The sequence below is a fragment of the Euprymna scolopes genome, chromosome 22, assembly GCF_053919585.1.
Source record: "Euprymna scolopes isolate OS-2025 chromosome 22, ASM5391958v1, whole genome shotgun sequence".
Lineage (NCBI taxonomy): Eukaryota > Metazoa > Mollusca > Cephalopoda > Sepiida > Sepiolidae > Euprymna > Euprymna scolopes.
The window spans coordinates 14,432,771-14,456,352 of NC_136503.1; the positions used below are offsets into that span (position 1 = coordinate 14,432,771).

The 23,582-nt window shown below is 35.9% G+C and overlaps 1 protein-coding gene across 2 annotated transcripts in view; it reads left to right on the plus strand.

Moving 5' to 3' along the window:
* LOC145243905 (sperm microtubule associated protein 2-like) overlaps positions 1 to 23,582 on the plus strand; it is a 94,565-nt gene that overhangs the window by 50,552 nt on the left and 20,431 nt on the right. The window contains exons 1-2 of one of the 2 annotated variants that reach the window (XM_080107016.1): positions 7,127 to 7,277; positions 17,445 to 17,511. In XM_080107016.1, the coding sequence (XP_079963142.1) occupies positions 17,462 to 17,511 (50 nt within the window). In that variant the 5' untranslated portion in view covers positions 7,127 to 7,277; positions 17,445 to 17,461. Of the gene's footprint in view, positions 1 to 7,126; positions 7,278 to 17,444; positions 17,512 to 23,582 lie in introns of those variants that run through there. The other variant, XM_080107015.1, reaches the window with a different exon arrangement.

Genomic DNA, 23,582 nt, shown 5'->3' on the forward strand with positions numbered 1-23,582 from the left:
AATACACATAAAGTATCTTAGTCTAATATACATAACGTATCTTAGTCTAATATACATAAAGTATCTTAGTCTAATATACATAAAGTATCTTAGTCTAATACACATAAAGTATCTTAGTATAATACACATAAAGTATCTTAGTCTAATATACATTAATATCTTAGTCTAATATACATAAAGTATCTTAGTCTAATATACATAAAATATCTTAGTCTAATATACATAAAGTATCTTAGTCTAATATACATAAATTATCTTAGTCTATTACACATAAATTATCTTAGTCTAATACACATAAAGTATCTTAGTCTAATATACATAAATGTCTTAGTCTAATATACATAACGTATCTTAGTCTAATATACTAAAGTATCTTAGTCTAATATACATAAAGTATCTTAGTCTAATACACATAAAGTCTCTTAGTCTAATACACATAAAGCATATGAAAAAAAAACAACAGGTTTTTGGATGCTACATTATTATAAACACCAAAACTAACTTTGAAGGCATTACATATTGGAGGAAATAAGCAAAATATGTATTTCTTTGGGTGCAATCAGCTAGAATCGAAACCAAAACCTATAATTCTCGAGCCTTAATCATTACTGTAAAGTCCATATTTATATGTACACAAAAACTGGAAAAATAATCTATAACTGTATTATATTTTCGTATGCAAAGAAGTAACACAATTCGTCGACTTTTTTCTGGCAAAGTTAATTTTTTTTTTCACTTCTGACCTGTTAGTTGCTATTTGTATCGGCTAAAAAGCAAATCAAATTTGTTCTAAATTCTCTACATATCAAGTTTACATCTGTATACTTTCAGAGAGGAGTTTAGTAGAGACTGTGCACACATAAACTTATATGATATGATATGGTATATACAGATGATATATAACCCTACACGTCCTCCAGGTCGCATCCGTTGGATTCTAGACTATGCTTGTGATATATCCCTGGTCTTGTTCGCCGATCCCGGCTCACAGGACCATAGATGCAACCCAGCAGGGCTACCCTCTTAACTGTCTAGTGGTGTACTCTTCAAGGGTGACCAGACTCTTATTGGTCACTGGAAAATACCGCTCTTCTGCGAGATGTGCATGACCCTAAGTCCATGTGGCAACACTGTCTACTTCGGTCGTCACTTTGATTTGTGCTGGATCTGGTCTTTGTCTTCCATCTTCTGGCGTCAAGACATATCTGAAATAAACTGCATCTTCATTTAGTCGGGAAATGCAGAAGCAAAGAGAAACTCGGGGTCATTTTCTTACAAGCAAAATAATTATTCATAAAATACTCTTAAGATATGCAGGGTACACTTGTATAAAGTTGAGTTATTTGGGTTCTTAACGGCTTCGTGGTGAAGATTGTACAACTTAAGTTCGTTTAGACAATCTCCTAGCTAGGAACAAGTGCTTTTCAACTTAGCTCTTATGGGTTTTTGCCTCCCAGGGCCAAGGCCCAGAGCGGTGCATTCTCTCTTACGCCAGTCAGCTAAAGACTCCTTATTTCTAAAAACACCATCGTTTTTATTAAATCGGCTTCTTCCCCCTCTGTTATTTGAAGATTATTTTTCCTTTCTTTATCCCATTATTACATATTCTTTCTCTTTTCTTGTAAATCTCTTCTTTCTCTTCGTAACCATATCTCTATTTTTTAATTCTCTTTTCCCTTTTTCTTTCTTTCTCTTCAACTCGAATACTTTTCCCTCAAAGAAAATGTATTATCTTCCAATGATGAGTTAAGGGCATAATAGATTCACTAATTGATATAATAATTAAGTGATTGATTTTGTGCTACGAAGCAGATATTGTCAAGAATTGTATAAATCGACTGATTTAAAGAAATAAATTATAAGATGGTCAACATCATGAATTTTGGAATATAAATTTTTGCCATTTATTCTATATATTGCGTTGTAATCACATTGAGCTTCTTATATAAGGATTGATATATAATAAGAAAATATATTTCTCCAGAAATATATATATATATATATTTATATAAAATGGGTTAATAAATTCCAACTTATATTGGTAACGCTGGATATATATATATATATATATATTTATATATATATATATATATATCCAGCGTTGCCAGGGTCGACATGAAGCTCGGTTTGGCCACACCTGCTATACTAAGAATATTGAGCAGTTTTTCATTATTATATGTCAACTCCATCGTTACCCCAACAAAAAATTCAAAAATAAAAGAACGAATGAAAACACGAAAATGTAATCCCCCCCCCCTCCGAAAAAAGAAGTACGTGACAAACTCTCCATGAGATATTTCGGCAGAAGGGACACGAAGAGAAGTTATTCTCCGGATATTGAGCACTTTTTTATGACTATATTCTAGTTTAAGCGAATTTCTTTTATGCTACCTCCTCCGTCTAGAAAGATATGTCTTTACGGTCTGTTGTCAATGAAAACAAACTGTAAATAATTCAGTTTCCAAAATACCAAAGTAGAATTTGTGTTAACCGAATGTTTGTTATAAAAATGATGAGTTATGACTTATTGCGTTATTAAAAAAAAAAAAATTAGTTACGATGTCAAAAAAATGTGAAGAAAAAACAACTGGTAAAAAAACGTAAATGAAAGATTTTTTTGTTTTTGTTTTAAATAAAGAATCGTAGTTGAATTGAATTGTTTGTTTATTTTAAAATAAAAATTCACTGGACCACAACGTTAAGTGCGAAATCACGGAAATTATTTTATTTAAACTAATTCCAAAAATAATGCTTGAAAGTTTTTAGTTTTAATATCCGCCGAAAAATAAAACAACAATAAAAAAAAGAACACCGTTCGTGCTTAAGGGAGCTAACTCAAACCGATTCATAAAAAAATCGATGTTGGTAAAATAAATTAAATTAAACATGTTACCAATATAAATTAAATTTAAATAACAAAATTAAAATAATTCTCTCACTATAAACAATAGCTAATACACCGCTATTTAATAAAGTCGATTTTCCTTAATGTAATATACAAATGACGTCGCCTCTTTAATCTTATATTTTGCAATAATCATAGTATATATAGGAATGAATAATAAGATAAACTAATGGATTTTTGTATATATTAATCAACTTGTGAACAAACAAAGAGACAGGAATACGAATATATATATATATATATATATATAGTGAACAAACAAACAAACAGACAGGAATACGAATTTATATATATAAACAAACAAACGAATTTATATATATATATATATATATATATATATATATATATATATATATATATATATATATATAAATTCGTATTCCTGTCTGTTTGTTTGTTCACAAGTTGATAATTATATACAAAAATCCATTAGTTTATCTTATTCATTCCTATATATACTTATATATATATATATATATATATATATATATATATATATATATATATATATATATGCGAGAGAGAGAGAGAGAGAGAGAGAGAGAGAGAGATCTTACAGAAAAAACAAATTTTTCCTTAAAATGAAAATACTAAGTCTAGATCGTACAGCCCAGGTTCACAATACTGTCTCCTTTGCATCGTAGAGTCTACAGCGATTATTACAGCATAAAAAAAATGAAACATCCTGAACTCTAAATCAGAAATTATATTCAGATGCAGGCACACAAAAAAAATTAAGAATGGAAACGCTAAACTCTGCCGATAAACCTCCTCCAAAGCAAGACTAATATCTGTGGCCTCTTAGATCAACCATCTTACTGCCTCCCTAATAACACTTTCTCTCTGTTATTTTAAACCCACCTTTCTTACATACCCAAGCTAATACCCAGTATGCAACACTGGATGTACCCCCTTTTTCCTTTAGAAATTCTTGCCTTATTATCTCACTAGACCTCAGATATAGGGAATTTCGCCCATCGTACTCTCCATCATTGCATTTTGTTTTAACTACAGAATAGAACAATCACCAAAACACTCTCAGACCACTTCTGAATGTATCCCCCCCCCTTTCCCCTTGATTCATCATCACTCATCAAATTTTCCCCAATACCCTTTTTTTTTTTTTTTTTTTACATTTTCACCCCAAACAAGGCAAATTGCCACTTTGGTGTAGGGGGCTACTATCAGGGGCAACAACTACTGGGGTGCTATGTAGGGATTTGGACAGCAAGATGTCGGTTCACGTTACACTTGAACTTCTGCACGTCAGTACTGTTGGGGAAGCAGGGACCTGGAATGGAATTCCAGAGTCTAGCGGTTCTGGGGAAGAAACTATTGGAGTAAAAAGATCTTTTACATCTAGGGATCTCTACAGTGTGGGGGTGGGATTTAGCAGCCTGTTGGGTTTGTCGAGGGTGCTCATGTCGTGGGGGCAAAAGTGATTGCAGTTCGTCAGAGCATTCACCATTAAAATACTTGTAGAAAAGGCAGAGGGATGCAACATTTCGTCGATGGGACACAGGTTGAAGCTTAGATGCCAGTTCAGGGCCTATCAGATTGGTGACTCTCTTTTGAACCTTGTCTAGGAGCGAGAGACTAGCAGCAGATACACCAGCCAAAATGTGACAGCAATACTCCATACATAGGCGAATAGTGGCCTTATAGAGGTACAGGATACTTTCGGGTGTTAGTAGTTTTCTAGCACGGTAGAGAGAGCCCAGCTTTCTTGCAGCGGCCCTGGCAATGCCTTCAATATAATTGTTCCAGCTCATGTTTCCTGTGAACGTTAGGCCAAGGAGTTTGAAAGATGTACTCTCAGATAAAGAGTCGTTGGCCATTGCTATAGGTGGTAGAGAGGGTTTCTTGTAATTATTGAATGAAACTAGTTTAGTCTTGGCAGCATTGAACGCGACCAACCACTTTTGTCCCCATTCCACTACAGATTGGAGGTCTTCCTCTAGTGTTTCTGCCATTTCTTTAGAAATGTGTTCATTCGTCTTCCTGTCGTGCCTGCCATAGAGTGTAGTGTCATCTGCATATATACCCATTTCAGAGGCAATTTTGTTGGGGAGGTCATTTATGAATATCAGGAACAATAGAGGTCCAAGGATAGAACCCTGGGGCACTCCCGCATTTATATCATATTGTTTAGATGTACGACCGTCGATGACAACCTGGATTTTTCTCTTATCTAAGAAGGATTTAATTATGTTAAGTATTCTACCAGTGATACCGTATGATCTAATTTTCCTGAGGAGACCCTCATGCCATACCCTGTCAAAAGCCTTAGATATATCTAGAGCTACCGCTCTGCCCTCTCCCGCTTTGTCCAGTGAATGGTATATACGTTCAGAGATCACAGTTAGGATGTCTATCACCCCTTTTATTTACTTCACCTACAGCCTAAATTAAAATTTGTCTGTAACCACCGCCTCCCTACAATGAATCCTAATATCTGACAACACCCTTTTGGACCCCCCTCCTCTACAATTTAGCTTTCCCCTACAAAAAAAAACCCTATAATTGCCATTTCTTTATACAAATTCAACATCAAAATCTTTTTAAAAATTGGCCTATTCTAACTTGATATACTTTTAATTACAGCAGAGAATTTCACAGTTACTTCCCATGACCCATAACACCGATATAAGCAGCCACACCAAAATATTCCAAAACTACCCCCCCCCAACTAAGTTAACAGGACAAACCTCTAAGATCCATCGCCTTCTCTTCCATCCATCCAGCGTGGCCGTAGCCGAGATTGAACTCACTACACGAGTTTGTAGTGTAATTCAAATCTTATCGTTAGCTGAATACTACATGCTTTGCCAGGCCTATCAAGAGTATTTTTTATTGTGACGTCATCATTAGACGGGGTGCTTATCATGGCTTAAGAGAGTCCCATCTATCCTCAAGAGAAGGATAGACCGTGCCAGTTTCTCAACCGGGTATTTTACCTCGCGATACACACAGCACCTCGCCTTCCCAAATGGTCACTCATCTAGTACTGGCCAGGCTCGACATTGCTTAACTTCGCTGATCTGGCAAGAACTGGTGTGTCAATGTGATTATGCCGTATACCCCTTACCCTTGGCTTTTAGCACATATACTTCCCCCTGTTCCTCCCTCATCCCTTTGTCTTTACTTCGCTACTGATATTTTATATTGCTGTGTCTTTTAAACACTGGTCTCCAACAACCTAACTCTTATTTACTTCAATTCTGAACTGTGCCATAATTATAATCCCAACATTTTGGTATCTATTTATAAAAAAATAATTAAAACATTACGTTGATTTGGGAGGCGGGTACACAACCCGAACTCAGGACTACTTATGTAACAAAAAATACTATTTTCATTACGTCACAAGTGTCACGCTCATACATTAATTCCATAGCTAATATTACATACTGACCCGACGGTCAAGGGTAGTCTAGTTAATTTATAAAAGTTCGTTTTTCAAAGAATATGTAAATTACTTCATTTTTATTTAGCCACTTGCATATCAATAACTAAATATTTTAAGAAGTTCGTTGTAATGAATTATATATAGAAAACATAGGCTTTTAATATAATGTAAGTGCAGCAAAAAATTCAACATTATATATATATATATATATATATATATAGTGTGTGTGTGTGTGTGTGTGTGTGTGTGTGTGTGTGTGTGTGTGTGTGTTAAAAATGGACATCAAGAAGGGGCTATTTAATCTATTTTGAGATTTGAGATCGGTACAGACAGGTTTATGGATGAGTGTTTAATCAATAAAAGGAAGGATACGGCAAAATGATCCCCCCTTTTTTTTTTTTCATTAGAATATGCCAAGATCCGTCCTGATATACAGTTTCAGGATTGGGTCATTATTTACATAATCTGACGTTACCATTTCCGGTGGCTAAAATCGATAACCAATCAAAGAAAGGTCAATAAACAAGAAAATAATAAAGCGAAAAACTGAGAAAATACAATACGGTTCTCTACTTAAACGTTGAAAATTGCCACAGCGTTGCCAGGAAGTAACCATTTATATTAGTCCTATAGTAATCTCTCTCTCTCTCTCTCTCTCTCTCTCTCTCTCTCTCTCTCTCTCTCTCTCTCTCTCTCTCTCTCTCTCCTATCACTTTCGACCTGGTTTAACTATGTTCGAAATTTTGTTGGTTACAAACTGTTGCTAGGAAAGTGTCGATCGTTTGACCCATATGCATAATCCTATACACACATATACACACACACACATATGTGTATGTAAACAATACGTAGTTTTTTGGCTGTTTCCTACGAATTTGCATTAAATGAAACTGGTATTCATGCAATAACTTAAAAGGTCCTACAATCGCTTCAAAGGTAACGATGCCGATACCCTGCACGAAGGTAACATCTGCGTTATTACTGTTAATACAAAATTAATACCGCCATTATTTTTTCTTGTTATAGAGCTTTGTTTTCAATTGTATCCCCCCCAACAGAAAGATAGACAAACACGCCAATAGTAATAACTAGTACATTTTGATTATTTAAAAATTTTATTATTGTTTATTTGTTATAAGACTCTATCTGCAAGGATATATAACTCTTTGTGTGTACGAGATCCGTTATCTTCAATCAGTTTTGTTTCGATTTTGTTATGTAATTATACATGTATAACTAGCAGGCCGCCTGGCGTTTCCCGGTTGTAAAATACGCATAAGTATTATATTTAAATTTATGCAGAAAACTGAGACAGGTGCAGGAGGCGAGTATTATTTTTTTTTCTAAACAGTTCACTTCTTGTAAGTAAAAAAAAAATAATAATACACGAACTGAGATCGAAACCAAAACCCAAAGACAGTGAGCCAAGTACGATAACCATTATACCAGAGTGACATGATCTTTAAAAAGTGTTTTCAAACCTACTTATTCTTAACACAAGGAAGCTGTCATGTGGACAAGTCGTGCATGCGCAGTCATGAAACAGTTGACAAGCAGATAAAAATCCGATGACCTCACCCAAGTATCAATTTTTCAATTTTGACTCCTTGGCAACCCTTTTTTCCGGATGAAAACCGATTAAAAAGTTTTCCATATGTCCGAATAGCCTATATACCAAATTTAAAATATGTAGATCAAAAATTCGTTGAGTATATGGGTTAAAAGTGTCCTCACACACACATTCTCATTTTTATAGATATATAGATGAGTCAAGGAGGATTTTGTGACTGAGTTCGAATCCTCCGATTAATAGTAGTTGTCATTTCTTATACTTGTGAGAACAGAAGATGTAGTCTATAGTTTAAAATAAGCGTTAATATTTATACAAAAAAATTATTATCTATAATATAAATCTCACCTGTCTGTTTAAATGTATGTATGTATCTTTGTATGTTTCGCAAAAACTTTTGACATAGGCGACGGATTTTCACGAGATTGGTATCACTTTGAAGCTCGACCCTTTGGATGACAAATATAAAAAAATTGGCCGAAAACATTAATTCCTTCACCTTCAACTGGGCACTTTTCTACAGGGAAGATTTTTTTTTTCGCTAATGTTTTCGAAAGTCATAGCCTCTTTTCAATTGTCTAGCCTTAATTGAAACCTACGTCACTTCCGGTTTGGCGATGGGCGCAACAGCTAACGCGTCACGTTTTTTTTTCACTTCCTTTTCCTCCTTCGTGTGCTCACAATTTTCTTCTTTTTTTTTTATTCAACACCCTTACACACACCTCCACTTTCTTTTCCGCCTTTGCGTTACGGGTCCGAGCCTGCCCGCCTGCCTACTAAAACATCTTTTTTTTTTTTTTTTTTTGCTCAACACACACCTACAAACACCCAGGCAACGTCGAGCACCCAGGCCAGTAGTTATATAAAACGAAGCTGGTCTCAAACTTGAAGTTTGTTATCGATAGCGTTGCATTTGACAGATCGATATTTGATTCAAATTAGTTAAATCTATCTCTTCATAATCGCACTTTTTTGTTTACAATAAAAAATATATTTTGATTCCAATTTTTTCAAAAATGCTTATTGCTGTGGTCATACAAGGGTCAAGAAGAAAGACACAACTCAGTAATTAGAGGAAACAAAATATATTTAACAGAAAAGCAAATACAACAAATAAAGTGTGTGGGTATACGTTAGTCCGACTACCAAGTGTGCTTGAAGTGTATATAACTATATTAACGCCGGGGACACATTCTCCCAGTATTTATAGTGAGTGGGAGGGTTCATTATTGTCTGTAGGGTGGACATATCACAACACCTCGTCTTAAACCTTAACTCTGTAGGGATCTAAGTCTCGTTTACTCCTCAGATTTATCACTATCAGGTTTGGAGACTTCCATTAGATCCACGGACTATGTAGACTATATCTTTAATTTCAATTAAGCTCTGTATTTCTTTAGTAATATCATTCATTACTTTCTAAATGACATCTCAGTTCCGTTTCGCAGTTTATTTGGTATTTCATGCAGTTTATTTGGTATTTCTACATTCATGCAAAGAAAGTAAAATGTTAGTATTTGTCAATCCTACTTGAAGCTCAGGTGATATTTTCCTTAAAGCTTCAACTTCTTGTTTGCATTTCAAAATAATTTCCTGCTTGAGTCCTCTCCTGCAATAGTTTTGGTATCCCTGGGAGAGTATGGTTACAAAAAATTGAAGGTTATATATATATATAAAGAGGATTATTGCCCTATATGTGCTTTCGGATTACTGGTTTATATTTGCCTTCTATCGCCCCATAGCAGCAGAGTTAGTATATTTAAGAGCATATCTGAGAAAAGTGACCACATCCTGTTTGCTCATCATTTGGCTAACATTCACGTCTGTGGAGACTTCAAGGTTCACAATGTGGAATAGTTAGTCCACACAAACAAGACAGATGATGAGAGGGAGGTTCGGTCATGATTTTTCCATTGCTTATGACCTCACTCAGATTGTTCACGAACCCATCCGTGTGCTGACACTGATGGTCATTATGCAAGTCTCCTAAACCTTTTTCTCACAACTTGCCCAGAGCTACGTTCATCCTCCGTTCTGTCTCCACTGGGATCTTCAGACCACTTGGTTGTCTCCATTAAGATAAAAACACAATGTAATAAGTCATCCAACATACCTCTCCATTATACAGTATATCAATACTCTATGGCTGACTGGGAAGCTTTCGTACATTTATATCAGATCTACCTCTTCAATCCATGTTTAAAAAGAATGTGTCCTCCGAATTATCAGATCTGACTGAATGGCTAATTGTAGGTATAGACTGATTCATACCCTCCAAAAATTCCAGAAAAATCTAACAACCAACCGCGGTTCTCTCCAGAATGTGCTGCTGCCATTGTGCACAGAAATCACTATTTCCATTGCTTTCAATGTAATAGATGTACTGAAACTAAAGCTGCTTTCAGGACTGCCAGCAACAACTGTAAAAGAGTAATAAAGAATGTGAGAGAGTTGTATGCTCAGTCTGTCAAGTCCAAAGTAGCTGAGCAGCGGCTTGGTTCCCATTAATTTTGGCAAATAACAAACAGGATCCTGAATAGAAGTGTGTGCTCTATCCCAACCATCATCAATGGATCTGAAGTAATCTCGTCAGCATTAAACAAAGCCAAACTCTTTGCCAAAATCTTTGCAGCTAATTCTACCCTATGCGATCAGGCCCGCCTCCCTCATATTTCCTCCTGTCTGAAAACACGCTATGCGACATACAAATATCTGTGCATGATGTTGCCAAGCTAATCAAAAACCTTGATTGGAGTAAAGCAACTGGCCCTGATGGCATTCCTATTACAGTGCTCAAAATGCTTCAACCAGAACTAGCTCCCTATACTTATAAAGCTGTTTAAGCATTGTCTTAAGGAGAATTGCTTCCCAACACCCTGGAAAATCTCATCAGTATACCCCGTATTTAAAAATTCAGGTGATCGCTCATGTCCCTCTCAGTACAGACCAATCAGTCTCCTGTGCTGTAAGTTGCTAGAATCTGTGTTAGATAAAGAAGTAGTCAACCACCTCAGCAAAAATAACTTCCTTAGTGACATGCAATATGGTTTCCATTCTGCTAGATCTACAGTTGATGTGTTAACAGTTATATCTCATAGGATCAATGAATCTCTCAATGGAGGCTTCCTTTCTGAGGCAATTGCCCTTGACATATCAAAGGCTTTTGATAGACGTGGTAGAGAGGCCTCACATTGTCCAGAATAAAATGAAGATCAACGAATGTTCCACATTTCCAATATTTTTATTGTCATCGAAATCAGTGAAATTGCTCATCAAATCAATTGATTGCCTGCTTTAGTCAGGGATCATCGTGATGCACCAAAAAAAAAAGCTTCACATGCTTCCCCATAGTGACTTAGTCCATAATACATTGTGGTTTACATTGCACTGTAGAGAATGTACTGTTGATTTTATAAAATTATTTTATATAATGGCTTCAATTAAAGTTTGAAATGCAAAAATCAAGTAGTTCAGTTGTGTTCTAAATAGAAACATTCATTTTGAACGCACCCCTGTCTTATCAAAGAACATTCTATTTATTTTATATGCTGAGATCTTTTGCATGTGCGAGGACAAAACTTCTCAAATGCACTTGTGATGTTAGGCTGTATAAGGGTGTTAACTTTGGGCAACATCGGACTGTTCTTTCACTTATTGTTTTTTTCTTTAATTTTCCATACTTATAAGAAGCATTCCGATAAAAAGCTATCTAAGAACACTCCCAGACACATAAAGTATATTTATATGAAATTTTAAAAATGCCGGCCCTGGCGTTTTGAAGTCTATAAGGAACGAACGAACGAACTCACTCACTCACAAACACATACACAAGCACACACATACGCACAAATACAAAGTGCCTTTTATATATAAGTAGAAATATATTGTAATCTGTCTCTAGTATCGCGATTCATCAGTGTAGCTAAACATAGCAAGTGTATAGGCGCTAAGACTCAAAATCTGAACCCATGTCACTTTCAGCTGTGATCATCGATGTCATCTGCTTTATCTCCTGTGTCAACAAACTTTTTTTTTTTTTGCACAGGAATCACCACTTATCAAGGCCTGGAGGCCATTCGAGGATAAGGGTTAATGAGTATACATTAGTCAATGTGATTATAACGTAGTAAACATAAGTAGTGGAAATTTTATAAATTGGATTACTTAAGAGGTCGGTTCATCAAGAACTTGTTTACATTGGACTTGAAAACAATCACATTTTATTAAACTGGAAAGCAGGTAACCGGAAGAGAGTTCTACAGGCGTGCAGTTCTAAGAAAGAAGCTTTGTTCATAGAATTTATGTTTAGATTTACGTATAGATAAAGAGTGTGGGAAATTATTGATAGTGATTTTGGCTAGATGAGTGTTTTTCATGAAAGTTTGATGAGGGGGGACCATAGATTGAAGCTCAGATGAGCACTTGTCATGAAAATAACGATAAAGCAGAGACATGCTCGCAACGTCTCTTCTGTGGGAAAGAGGTTGCAGGGAAGAGAAAAGGGCATCCCCCACTAAGATACGAAGTCTATTTTGAACTCTGTCAAGGCAGGGTAAGCTGCTTCTAGCAGCTCCTGCCCAGATGTGGCAAAAGTCAGCATGATATGTACGAGGTGCATTAAATAAGTTTCCAGATTTTTTTGTATGAGCACTTTCATTGATAGTAAACAAATTAAACATTAGTTCCCTTCAAAGTAATCTCCTCCGACTGCAATACACTTGTACCATTCCAACAACTTCTAAAAAGCCCCATGGAAATCCTCTTGTGTGAGCGCGTCAATGACCCTCGTCACTGCCTCTTTCATCTCTTTAATTGTCTCATAACGAGAGCGTCTATGATTTTCCTTGAGCTTAGGAAATAACCAAAAGTCGCAGGGGGCAAGGTCTGAACTTTAGGGAGGGTGAGGAACTTTCTTGATGCCCATCTTGGTCCAAAAGTTTGTGACAAGGACGAAGTTGTGGACTGGTTCATTGTCCTGGTGGAAATGCCACTGACCCTATCTGAAGAGTGCTGGCCTCTTCCGACCGAATCTCTTTGAGCTTCCTTGAACAACATAGTATTCTGTGTTGACTGTCTGACCAGTGAGAACCCAGCACATGCAGATCATTCCCGTTCTGCCGAAACCAGGGATGTTTTTTTTTTTTTTTGGGGGTGGATTTGCTCTCTCTAGCCATTTTGGGTCTGGGGGAGCCACCATGCTTCCACTTGGAACTCTGTCTCTTGGTTTCTGGGTTATAGCAGTAGATCCAGCATTCAGCGCAGATCACCAGAGCATCAAGAACTGCGGGGTTTGAATTAATCAACTCTACCATCTCCCTGTCATGATAACGTCTTTCTTCCTGATCTTCTTTAAGCACCCTTGGAACAAACTTTGCACAAATCTATCATGTGTTTAGTTCCTCACGAATAATTTTGTGTACAGTTCCCAAACTGAGATCAAACTATGCACTAATTGTCTCTTATCCATGAAATTCTTTATTTGGCCAATCAACTCTGGTGTTCTGACTTCCTTACCCCTCTCACACCTCTCATAATACCTCACAGACTCCCTGTCTTCCTTGAATCTCTTATGCCACTCAAAAACTGATGTTTGAGACAAGCAAAAGCAATCTGAAGCATTCCATATGTTTCTGTGGCGTTTTTTCCAGGTTGAAAACAGAATTTTATTGCATATCGTTCTTCTAAGGTGTCCTCACGTACAGATGGCACTTTTGAAATTCATCAGCTGTGACATTTAGGTTTTAGTAGGGTGTATTCCAATTTCTGCTATAGCTGTTCATTTGGACCTAAAATCATAAAAAATTGGTCAATCATCTCATAAAATGTATAGCAATAACATACTGAATTTTCAAAAGTCTATGACAATTTTAAATGCCTGTTTGAAAAAAGTCTTGGAAATTATTGAAGGCACCTCGTATTTTCATTGTTTACATATTTTTCCACGCAATCCATATTCTTTTTTAACCCTTTTTTTTAGGATGTTGACTATCGATTTTCACCTAATGTTGATGACGATGATGGCTGCGGAGTTGAAATAAAATTCTTTAAGCAAATCTCATCCTTGTTTACTAAAATAAATTAGACCGACTTCTTCAATCTTTATGATAAATCGCTGAAATTTTATGCTGGGCTCTCAAATTCAATATGTGGGGGAGGGGAATGAGAGTATCTTTAATTGTGTCGTTCGTTCAGCTTCGTTACTCTGCAGTAACCGAATTATTACTTTACAAAAACTCATTTCCTTTTTGATAAAGTAATTCATCATCTGATTTTCATTCGCTTTTCACACACACACACACACACACACACACACACACACACACACACACACACACACACACACACACACACACTTCAGAATAAAATTATCTAACAATAAACTGGTATGGAAACCTGTGATTATAGGTCTTACAAAATATTATTGGCAGTAATATTTTATAAAGACAATCCCATTTAAATAAAAAATGCTCGATATACAAGATAGAGCAAATAAATCAAATTTTAGTCATTCAATAAATTTAAAATTTAAGATGTGAAATGGTAAATTATAACTCCTATGGAGTTATAATATTTCATATGTATTCTTTGTCTTACATAGAATAATAAAAATCTTTTGATTTAAAATTTAACCATTTCACGTCATCAATTTTTTAATTTATTGAATGACTAAAATTTGATTATGTATATATATATATATATATATATATATATATATATATATATATATATATATATATATATAGTGCTTGTATCGTTATAGTTTCCTAGTAAATGCGCTGAAACTCGGATATTTATGAAAAAGTATTCAATAACAAGAGAAGAGCGAAATTATACTATATTTATTGACTACATATGTGCATACATGTTTCTACAGCAACTCTTTTAGACAAGCAGCATCTTTAGGACAGATTTTCTTCTTGGTGAAATTTTTATTAAAAAGGTACTATTTAAAATTTGGTTTCATAAGAAGAAAATCTCGTCTGAAGATGCTGCTTCTCTAAAGGAGTGGTAGCAGCAACATGTATACACATATGTAGCCAATAATAAATCTATATATATAAAAGTATAAATAAATATACTGTGTGTGTGTGTGTGTGTGTGTGCGTGCGTTATTTGGTCTTATAAAGACTCATCACAGTGCTTTTTTACAATTGATACACCAACATTGCAACTTGAACTTCGCACCTCAGTTAATTATGTATAACATTAGCCGTTAAAGATGTTTTTTTCTTTTTGGCCAATTAATTTTTATTATCCTCAGTTTGATAAATGAGATATATTGTTAATATTATTAACGCTATTAGCACGACACTACTGTAGCAGTCACAAATAAAATAAAGATTTATTTTCTCTCTTGAATCAATGTGATTCGGCCACACACTGACCAATCAGCAGGTAGAGTGCATTGATTCCATCTCTTCCCTAAGGAACGTCTTTGGGAGTAACAGTCAGTCAGCAAAGAGAACCCGGCAAGCATCAAAGACAGACCCCCCCCCTCTCTCTCTCTCTCTCTCTCTCTCTCTCTCTCTCTTCTCTCTCTTCTCTCTCTTCTATTCCCGTCCACTGGACATTCCACTATCAACGACATTCACTGAAGACAACACCTGGCTCCTTTGGGAATCACGGTCGGTCAGGAGAGAGAACCCAAACATCGAAGATAGATTACTTTTCTCCCTCTCTCCCCGACCACTGGACATTTCAGTATCAACGACCTTCAAATGAAGAAAACTACTGGCCGACCTGAAACACCCACAGTACTTTATACTTTTCCTTTTTCTCACTCGGACACAGTCCAACATTTTTGCCGTCGAAAAAAAATATGTTCATTGTTTTTAAAAAGAGCTTTTTGTTATTTATTCTTTGTTACGGGTTTGACTACTTGTGTTTGGCAAATAATTCTTATTGATTTTGTTTAGTTTTATTATTTATTTACTTACGTCATTTTTTTTATTTTTGTATGTTTATTAATTAAAATGTATACATATGGATGACAGGGTGGAAGCACTTCCGTCATCAGGAGCAGTAAGGGGCTTCATTCCCTCCTCTAGCCAATGAGAGACTCTTGAGTAAGGTTGTATACCCACTTAGCCCTTCCTCCCACCTGATCAGGGAACGTGAAATCATGGGAAGCAGGTTATGGATAAACTGTTGAGCAGCGCGATGAAGAATTGGTCAACTCTTCATTGTGTAAGGCAAATCATACTACTTGATGTACAGTGGCTAAGACTAACTGCTCTGTATGTGAACTGCCCTTAAAACAAGTATTTGCAGCCTACTATAGGTACTATGCTGCAAAGGACATCATGGTAAAACGGTCCAAAATAATTGGGGACTAATGAGCCATGATCATCGATGTCTGTGAATCAAACCTGATACATGACGAAGAAGAAAAATCCTCCAAATCTAATTTATAAAACTCACTATGTCTGTCTCCATACGTTCAAACTCTATCTTTTCCGAAACTAAGTCACAGAGCGGCACTAGGGGCCTCAAATGATTGGATTTTTATGGACTGTTCTTTTATGGATCTTTTTTAAAATAATTTTTAAGGGTTTAAAAATGGGTCAAAATTTTTAAAATCGTTATACACTTTCTATATTCATCTTAGTTTATTTTTAATTTTTAATCGGTTCATATGCGTGTCACGTTGGTGCAGTGGTAACGTCACCAGCTTTGAATGTTGCAGTTTTGCTTTTAGTTTCGATTCTAGCTGATGACACCCAAATACCTTTTTTTTACTTTTGAAATCACGACTCTATAATAATATATACGAAATGTGGACAAATTAAAATATCATATTTAAACGTATTTTACGACCAGGCAAAGCCGGGCGACTTCCCACCCTCGCTAGTAAATATAAAAGAAATAAATATTTACCTATTGTGATAAAAAAATCATTATCGATGACAGAACAGCCAGACAGAAATGATGACGTATCTTTCCTTCAAGCCACACTTTCCATCAGATTGCAATGTCGCTCCTTTCTATCAAACTTTCACAACTGCTGGAGATGCTGTGTGCTGTGCTGGGCATCATTCATTTATTTTGATTTATTATGCCCCTTCTACAAACCTGAAAAATGTTTGCACCGACCTGATATATTGTACAAAATGACATATAGGATTGACCTGCCATAAACTATAAAAATCACAATCAAGACAGTTCACCATACCGGAACGATTTACACAAAAGTTTTAAAGTTTCCAAATCCACGTTTCATATCTCCTGTTTGGAAACTCTATTCCAAGGAGTCCCTATTTAGTTGTGCCCCCCCCCCAGGTCAAAATTAGACGATCCTTTTTTTAATATTGGCAAGGTCTAGCTCCCTCAAAATGGATGCTCTGAATCGGATAGAAATATTTTTAAAAAGTCAAACTTGAACAAAAAAGAAGAGAACAGATACTACACTCTGGTTCCAGCCTTCACTTTGTATTATAATTATAATTGTTTGCATGCTTGCCAATGAATTTCCTTCTTGCCACACAAATTTAATACGATTAATCTGATTGGCGTTTCAAAACTATCATTCTTATTTTGATTGTTTTAATTTATATTGACAGTAATTTCGCAGCGGGTTATGGAATTATCTCGACCAAAACTATTACATAAGAGATATAAATATCCAAGGTGAGTTATACAATTTTATATGCATACTAAATCCAATGAAATATCCAAGGTGAGTTATACAATTTTATATGCATACTAAATCCAATGAAATATCCAAGGTGAGTTATACAATTTTATATGCATACTAAATCCAATGAAATATCCAAGGTGAGTTATACAATTTTATATGCATACTAAATCCAATGAAATATCCAAGGTGAGTTATACAATTTTATATGCATACTAAATCCAATGAAATATCCAAGGTGAGTTATACAATTTTATATGCATACTAAATCCAATGAAATATCCAAGGTGAGTTATACAATTTTATATGCATACTAAATCCAATGAAATATCCAAGGTGAGTTATACAATTTTATATGCATACTAAATCCAATGAAATATCCAAGGTGAGTTATACAATTTTATATGCATACTAAATCCAATGAAATATCCAAGGTGAGTTATACAATTTTATATGCATACTAAATCCAATGAAATATCCAAGGTGAGTTATACAATTTTATATGCATACTAAATCCAATGAAATATCCAAGGTGAGTTATACAATTTTATATGCATACTAAATCCAATGAAATATCCAAGGTGAGTTATACAATTTTATATGCATACTAAATCCAATGAAATATCCAAGGTGAGTTATACAATTTTATATGCATACTAAATCCAATGAAATATCCAAGGTGAGTTATACAATTTTATATGCATACTAAATCCAATGAAATATCCAAGGTGAGTTATACAATTTTATATGCATACTAAATCCAATGAAATATCCAAGGTGAGTTATACAATTTTATATGCATACTAAATCCAATGAAATATCCAAGGTGAGTTATACAATTTTATATGCATACTAAATCCAATGAAATATCCAAGGTGAGTTATACAATTTTATATGCATACTAAATCCAATGAAATATCCAAGGTGAGTTATACAATTTTATATGCATACTAAATCCAATGAAATATCCAAGGTGAGTTATACAATTTTATATGCATACTAAATCCAATGAAATATCCAAGGTGAGTTATACAATTTTATATGCATACTAAATCCAATGAAATATCCAAGGTGAGTTATACAATTTTATATGCATACTAAATCCAATGAAATATCCAAGGTGAGTTATACAATTTTATATGCATACTAAATCCAATGAAATATCCAAGGTGAGTTATACAATTTTATATGCATACTAAATCCAATGAAATATCCAAGGTGAGTTATACAATTTTATATGCATACTAAATCCAATGAAATATCCAAGGTGAGTTATACAATTTTATATGCATACTAAATCCAATGAAATATCCAAGGTGAGTTATACAATTTTATATGCATACTAAATCCAATGAAATATCCAAGGTGAGTTATACAATTTTATATGCATACTAAATCCAATGAAATATCCAAGGTGAGTTATACAATTTTATATGCATACTAAATCCAATGAAATATCCAAGGTGAGTTATACAATTTTATATGCATACTAAATCCAATGAAATATCCAAGGTGAGTTATACAATTTTATATGCATACTAAATCCAATGAAATATCCAAGGTGAGTTATACAATTTTATATGCATACTAAATCCAATGAAATATCCAAGGTGAGTTATACAATTTGATTATATAAGGCTCGTTCTATAAATAAACCAAATGGCATTTCGCACAGGCAGAAAAGAAATGTTTCATTTTTTAATGTAATTGTCATTTGCATTGATTGGATAATTTCCGACGATTGTTCTCATCTTGGATGTTATTCTCACAACCTTTCGACCAATATAATCTTTGACCTTCTTCAGATGCATCTTGTCAGACTCGGGAATCTTTGTACCGAACTCGAGAATCTTTCGTATCATTTGGATTCATCAGACTACTATTCTCATCTTGAGTGTGATTTTCACAACGTTTCGGCCAATGTAACCTCCGACCTGCTTCGGGTGTATCTTGTCAAACTAGGGAATGTTTTTGCCGAACTCTTGAATTTGGATGAAATTTCAAATGAAACCGTTTATTTACTTTATGGAGGTAGCATGCAGCAGACTCTTGTTCCCTTAGCCATGAATAAATAGAGATCCTCAGTAATTAGCAATTGTATTTTTGGTTGGCCACACTGATAATATTGTAATAATGATTAGTAATAAATAGAGATATTTACAACTAAAAATAAAATAGGTTTTAGTAGGGTGTATTCCAATTTCTGCTATAGCTGTTCATTTGGACCTGAAATCATAAAAAATTGGTCAGTCATCTCATAAAATGTATAGCAATAACATACTGCATTTGTACTAGAACTATCTGCAAGAACCTGTGTCGCAATGGTCAGAGTACTTGGAAAAATCAATTGTAAAAGTGATATTCTGAAGGTTGAAGATTCAATTCTGTGATTCGTTTTGGCATTTAAAATTGAACCTTTATTTAAACCATGAGTGTAGATTGCTCTTGTTTCTTCAACCCTGACTGGTTAGAAGTTTAAAGTAATTTTACTTATATTCTCGGTATTGCTTGTACGGAGAACAAGAGCAATCTACCTTTGTGGCTTAAATAAAAGGTTCCATTCCATACAAATTCCTATGCTCAACGTAAAGAATCCCGAGTTCAGTAGGAAGGTCGAATGTTACATCGGTCGAAACGTTATGAGAATCAAGATAAGAGCAGTAGTCTTAATGATTGATATTACAAGCCCTTCTCTCCAAATTTCCAAAATATGTAACCTCTATTTTTTTAAACTCATTTTTCCCATCGGAAAATAAGTTGTTTTTCCTTCATAAAAAAAGTTGAACTTAGTTTTATGCCCATTTTCTTGTGCTGTCTTCATTTAATCTTTAGTTAAAAAGACAACAAAAAGGAAGTCTCATTTTAATATTTAATAAACAACTTTATTTGTCATCTTTGTTAGCAGTGTGTACAAAAGAGAAACGGTTTTGTAGGAGAGTCCAGTGTTCATGCGTGCTTGTATTTATAGTAGTCGTGAAAAGAGTTTCTGATGGGGGATGTAGATTAGACAGGCTTGTTGAAAAAGAGAGAAAAGTGTTTAATATTTTTACGCTTGTAGGAACTTTTTTTTTTTTTTTTTTTACACAGTGATCACCACTTATCAAGGCCCGGAAGCCACTCAGGGATAAGGGTTATTGCAAGTACATTAATTTAGTGAGGAGATTTGCTGAAGTGTTTACTTAAGGGGGCGGTTCATTAGGAATTTGTTAACATTGGACTTGAAGACATCCAAGTTGTAGTCCGGAGGGAAGCAGGCAGACGGAACAGAGTTCCACAGACGTGCAGTTCTAGGAAAGAAGCTTTGTTCATGGAATCTGCGTTTTGATTTTGGCACAGATAAAGAGTGGGGGAAATTTTTCACAGTGGATTCAGCTAGATGTGTGTTTTTCGTGAAAGATTGGCGAGGGGGGACCAGAGACTGGAGTTCAGACGAGCATCTGCCATGGAAATAACGATAAAACAAGGACAGGCTCGCAACGTCTCTTCTGTGGGAGAGAGGTTGCAGGGTAAAGAAAAGGGCATCCCCCACTAAGCCACGTTCCTCCGATAGTAGAGTCGGGGCAAAGGATTAGTGTCTCGTTGCAGGAAAGAGTACTCGTGTGAAGCACACGTGGAAGCAAGTTTTGACGATAGCCATGCTGGCTTGTTGTACTCATGTTAGGCCTGGGGGCCAAAGGCCTAGGCGAAGTCTGTAGCCAGGCAGAGCAGAGAGAAAAGAAAAAGAAGAGTTTCCGATTTCACCTTTTATGTAATGGGTCACATGACTGAGAGCTGGCTTATGATTGGACAAGCCAGGAAGAAGATGGATTTCAAATTTCGAGCCGCGAGAATTAACTCCTTCTACTGTGCTTGTTGCGAGTTCGTCTGCTACAAATCTTCAGAATTCAGCGTCAACTTTTTTTCTTTTTTATTTACAAGGAGGTCACCACTTATCAAGGCCCGGAAGCCACTCAGGGATAAGGGTTATTGCCTGTACAGTACGTTGTACGTTAGTGTTGAGATTTCATAAAGTGTCTACTTAAGGGGGCAGTTAATCAGGAATTTGTTTACGTTGGATTTGAAGTTGTAGTCAGGTGGGAAACAGGCAGACGGAAGAGAGTTCCACTGGTGTGCTTTTCTAAGAAAGAAGCTGTGTTCATGGAATCTACGTTTTGATTTAGGCACAGATAGAGAGTGGGAAAATTTTGACAGTGGCTTCAGCTAGATGGATGTTTTTCGTGAAAGATTGGTGAGGGGGGGCCAGAGATTGGAGTTCAGACGAGCACTTGCCATGGAAATAACGGTAAAACAAAGACAGGCTCGCAACGTCTCTTCTGTGGGAGAGAGATTGCAGGGAAGAGAAAAGGGCATCCCTCACTAAGCTACGAAGCCTATTTTATACTCTGTCAAGGCAAGATAGGCTATTTTTAGCAGCTCCTGCCCAGATATGGCAGCAGTATTCCATCCTTGGACATACTCGGCTTTTATATAGATAGAGAATTGCATCAGTAGTGAGATATCTTCTAGAGCGGTAGAAGGAACCCACCATCTTTCCAGCGACCCTGGCAACAGACTTGATGTACGTGTTCCATTTTAGATCAGGAGTAAAGGTCAAGCCCAGAAGCTTGTGAAAACATTGAGCTTCTCCTAGACGAGAGCCATCCATTACAATTGATGCCATATGGGGATCAGAGCGTTGATGGTGTAAAGATAGGAGCTTGGTTTTAGATGCATTAAAGGTAACCAGCCACGTCTTCCCCCACTGAACTACATGCTCAAGATCAGAGGAGAGAGAATCAGAGAGAACTTTGTCATTTACGGCCTTTGATGTGTTGCCGTAGATGGTCGTGTCATCAGCATAGATGTCAACGAATGATTTAAGTATGTGTTTAGGGAGATCATTGATGTAGATTAGGAAGAGAATTGGGCCTAGGATGGACCCCTGAGGGACTCCAGCATTAATACTGCAGGCCTCTGATTTTTGTCCATCGACCACTACTCTTATGAGCCTATTAGAGAGAAATGATTTAATGATTGAGAAAACATTTCCAGTTATACCGTAGCTGGAAATCTTGTGAAGTAGGCCTTTATGCCATACCTTGTCGAAGGCCTTTGATATGTCAAGTGCAACTGCCCTAGAAAGGTAGCCTTTGTCAAGAGATTCGCTAATCCTATGAGATATAACTGTTAGCACATCTGCGGTAGATCTTGCAGAACGGAAACCATATTGCGTGTCACTAAGGAGGTTATTTCTGCTGAGGTGGTTGACTATTTCTTTATTTAGTATGGATTCCAGCAACTTACTCATGACACACAGGAGACTTATTGGTCTGTACTGAGAGGGAGATGACTTATCACCTGAATTATTAAATACAGGGCATACTGATGAGGTTTTCCAAGGTGTTGGAAAGCATATCTCCATTTAATAATATCAATTAAAACAGTTTTGTAAGTATGGGTGCAAGTTCAGGTTGAAGCTTTTTAACACTATAATTGGGATGAGGGCCAGTTGCTTTACTGGAGTCAAGGTTCTTGATTAGCTTGGCGACCTTTCGCACAGATATTTGTATGTTACCTAGCATGTTTTGTGTTATAGAAGGAAATATGGGGAGTTGATGGCCTTCGTCGCATAGGGTAGAATTAGCTGCAAAGTTCTTTGCAAATAGTTTTTTTTTTTTTTTTTTTTTACACAGTGATCACCACTTATCAAGGCCCGGAAGCCACTCAGGGATAAGGGTTATTGCAATTACATTACCCCAGTGTGGAGCTTTGATGAAGTGTTTACTTAAGGGGGCGGTTCATTAGGAATTTGTTAACATTGGACTTGAAGACATCCAAGTTGTAGTCCGGAGGGAAGCAGGCAGACGGAACAGTTTGGCCTTGTCTGATGCTGACGAGATGACCTCTGGTCCATTGATAATGGTTGGGATAGAACAGACACTTCTGTTCAGGATCCTATTTGTTATTTGCCAAAACTGGTGGGAACCAAGCCACTGATCAGCTACTTTGGATTTAATAGACTGGGCATATAGCTCTCTTGCATTTTTTATTACTCTTTTACAGTGGTTGCTGGCGTTCCTGAAAG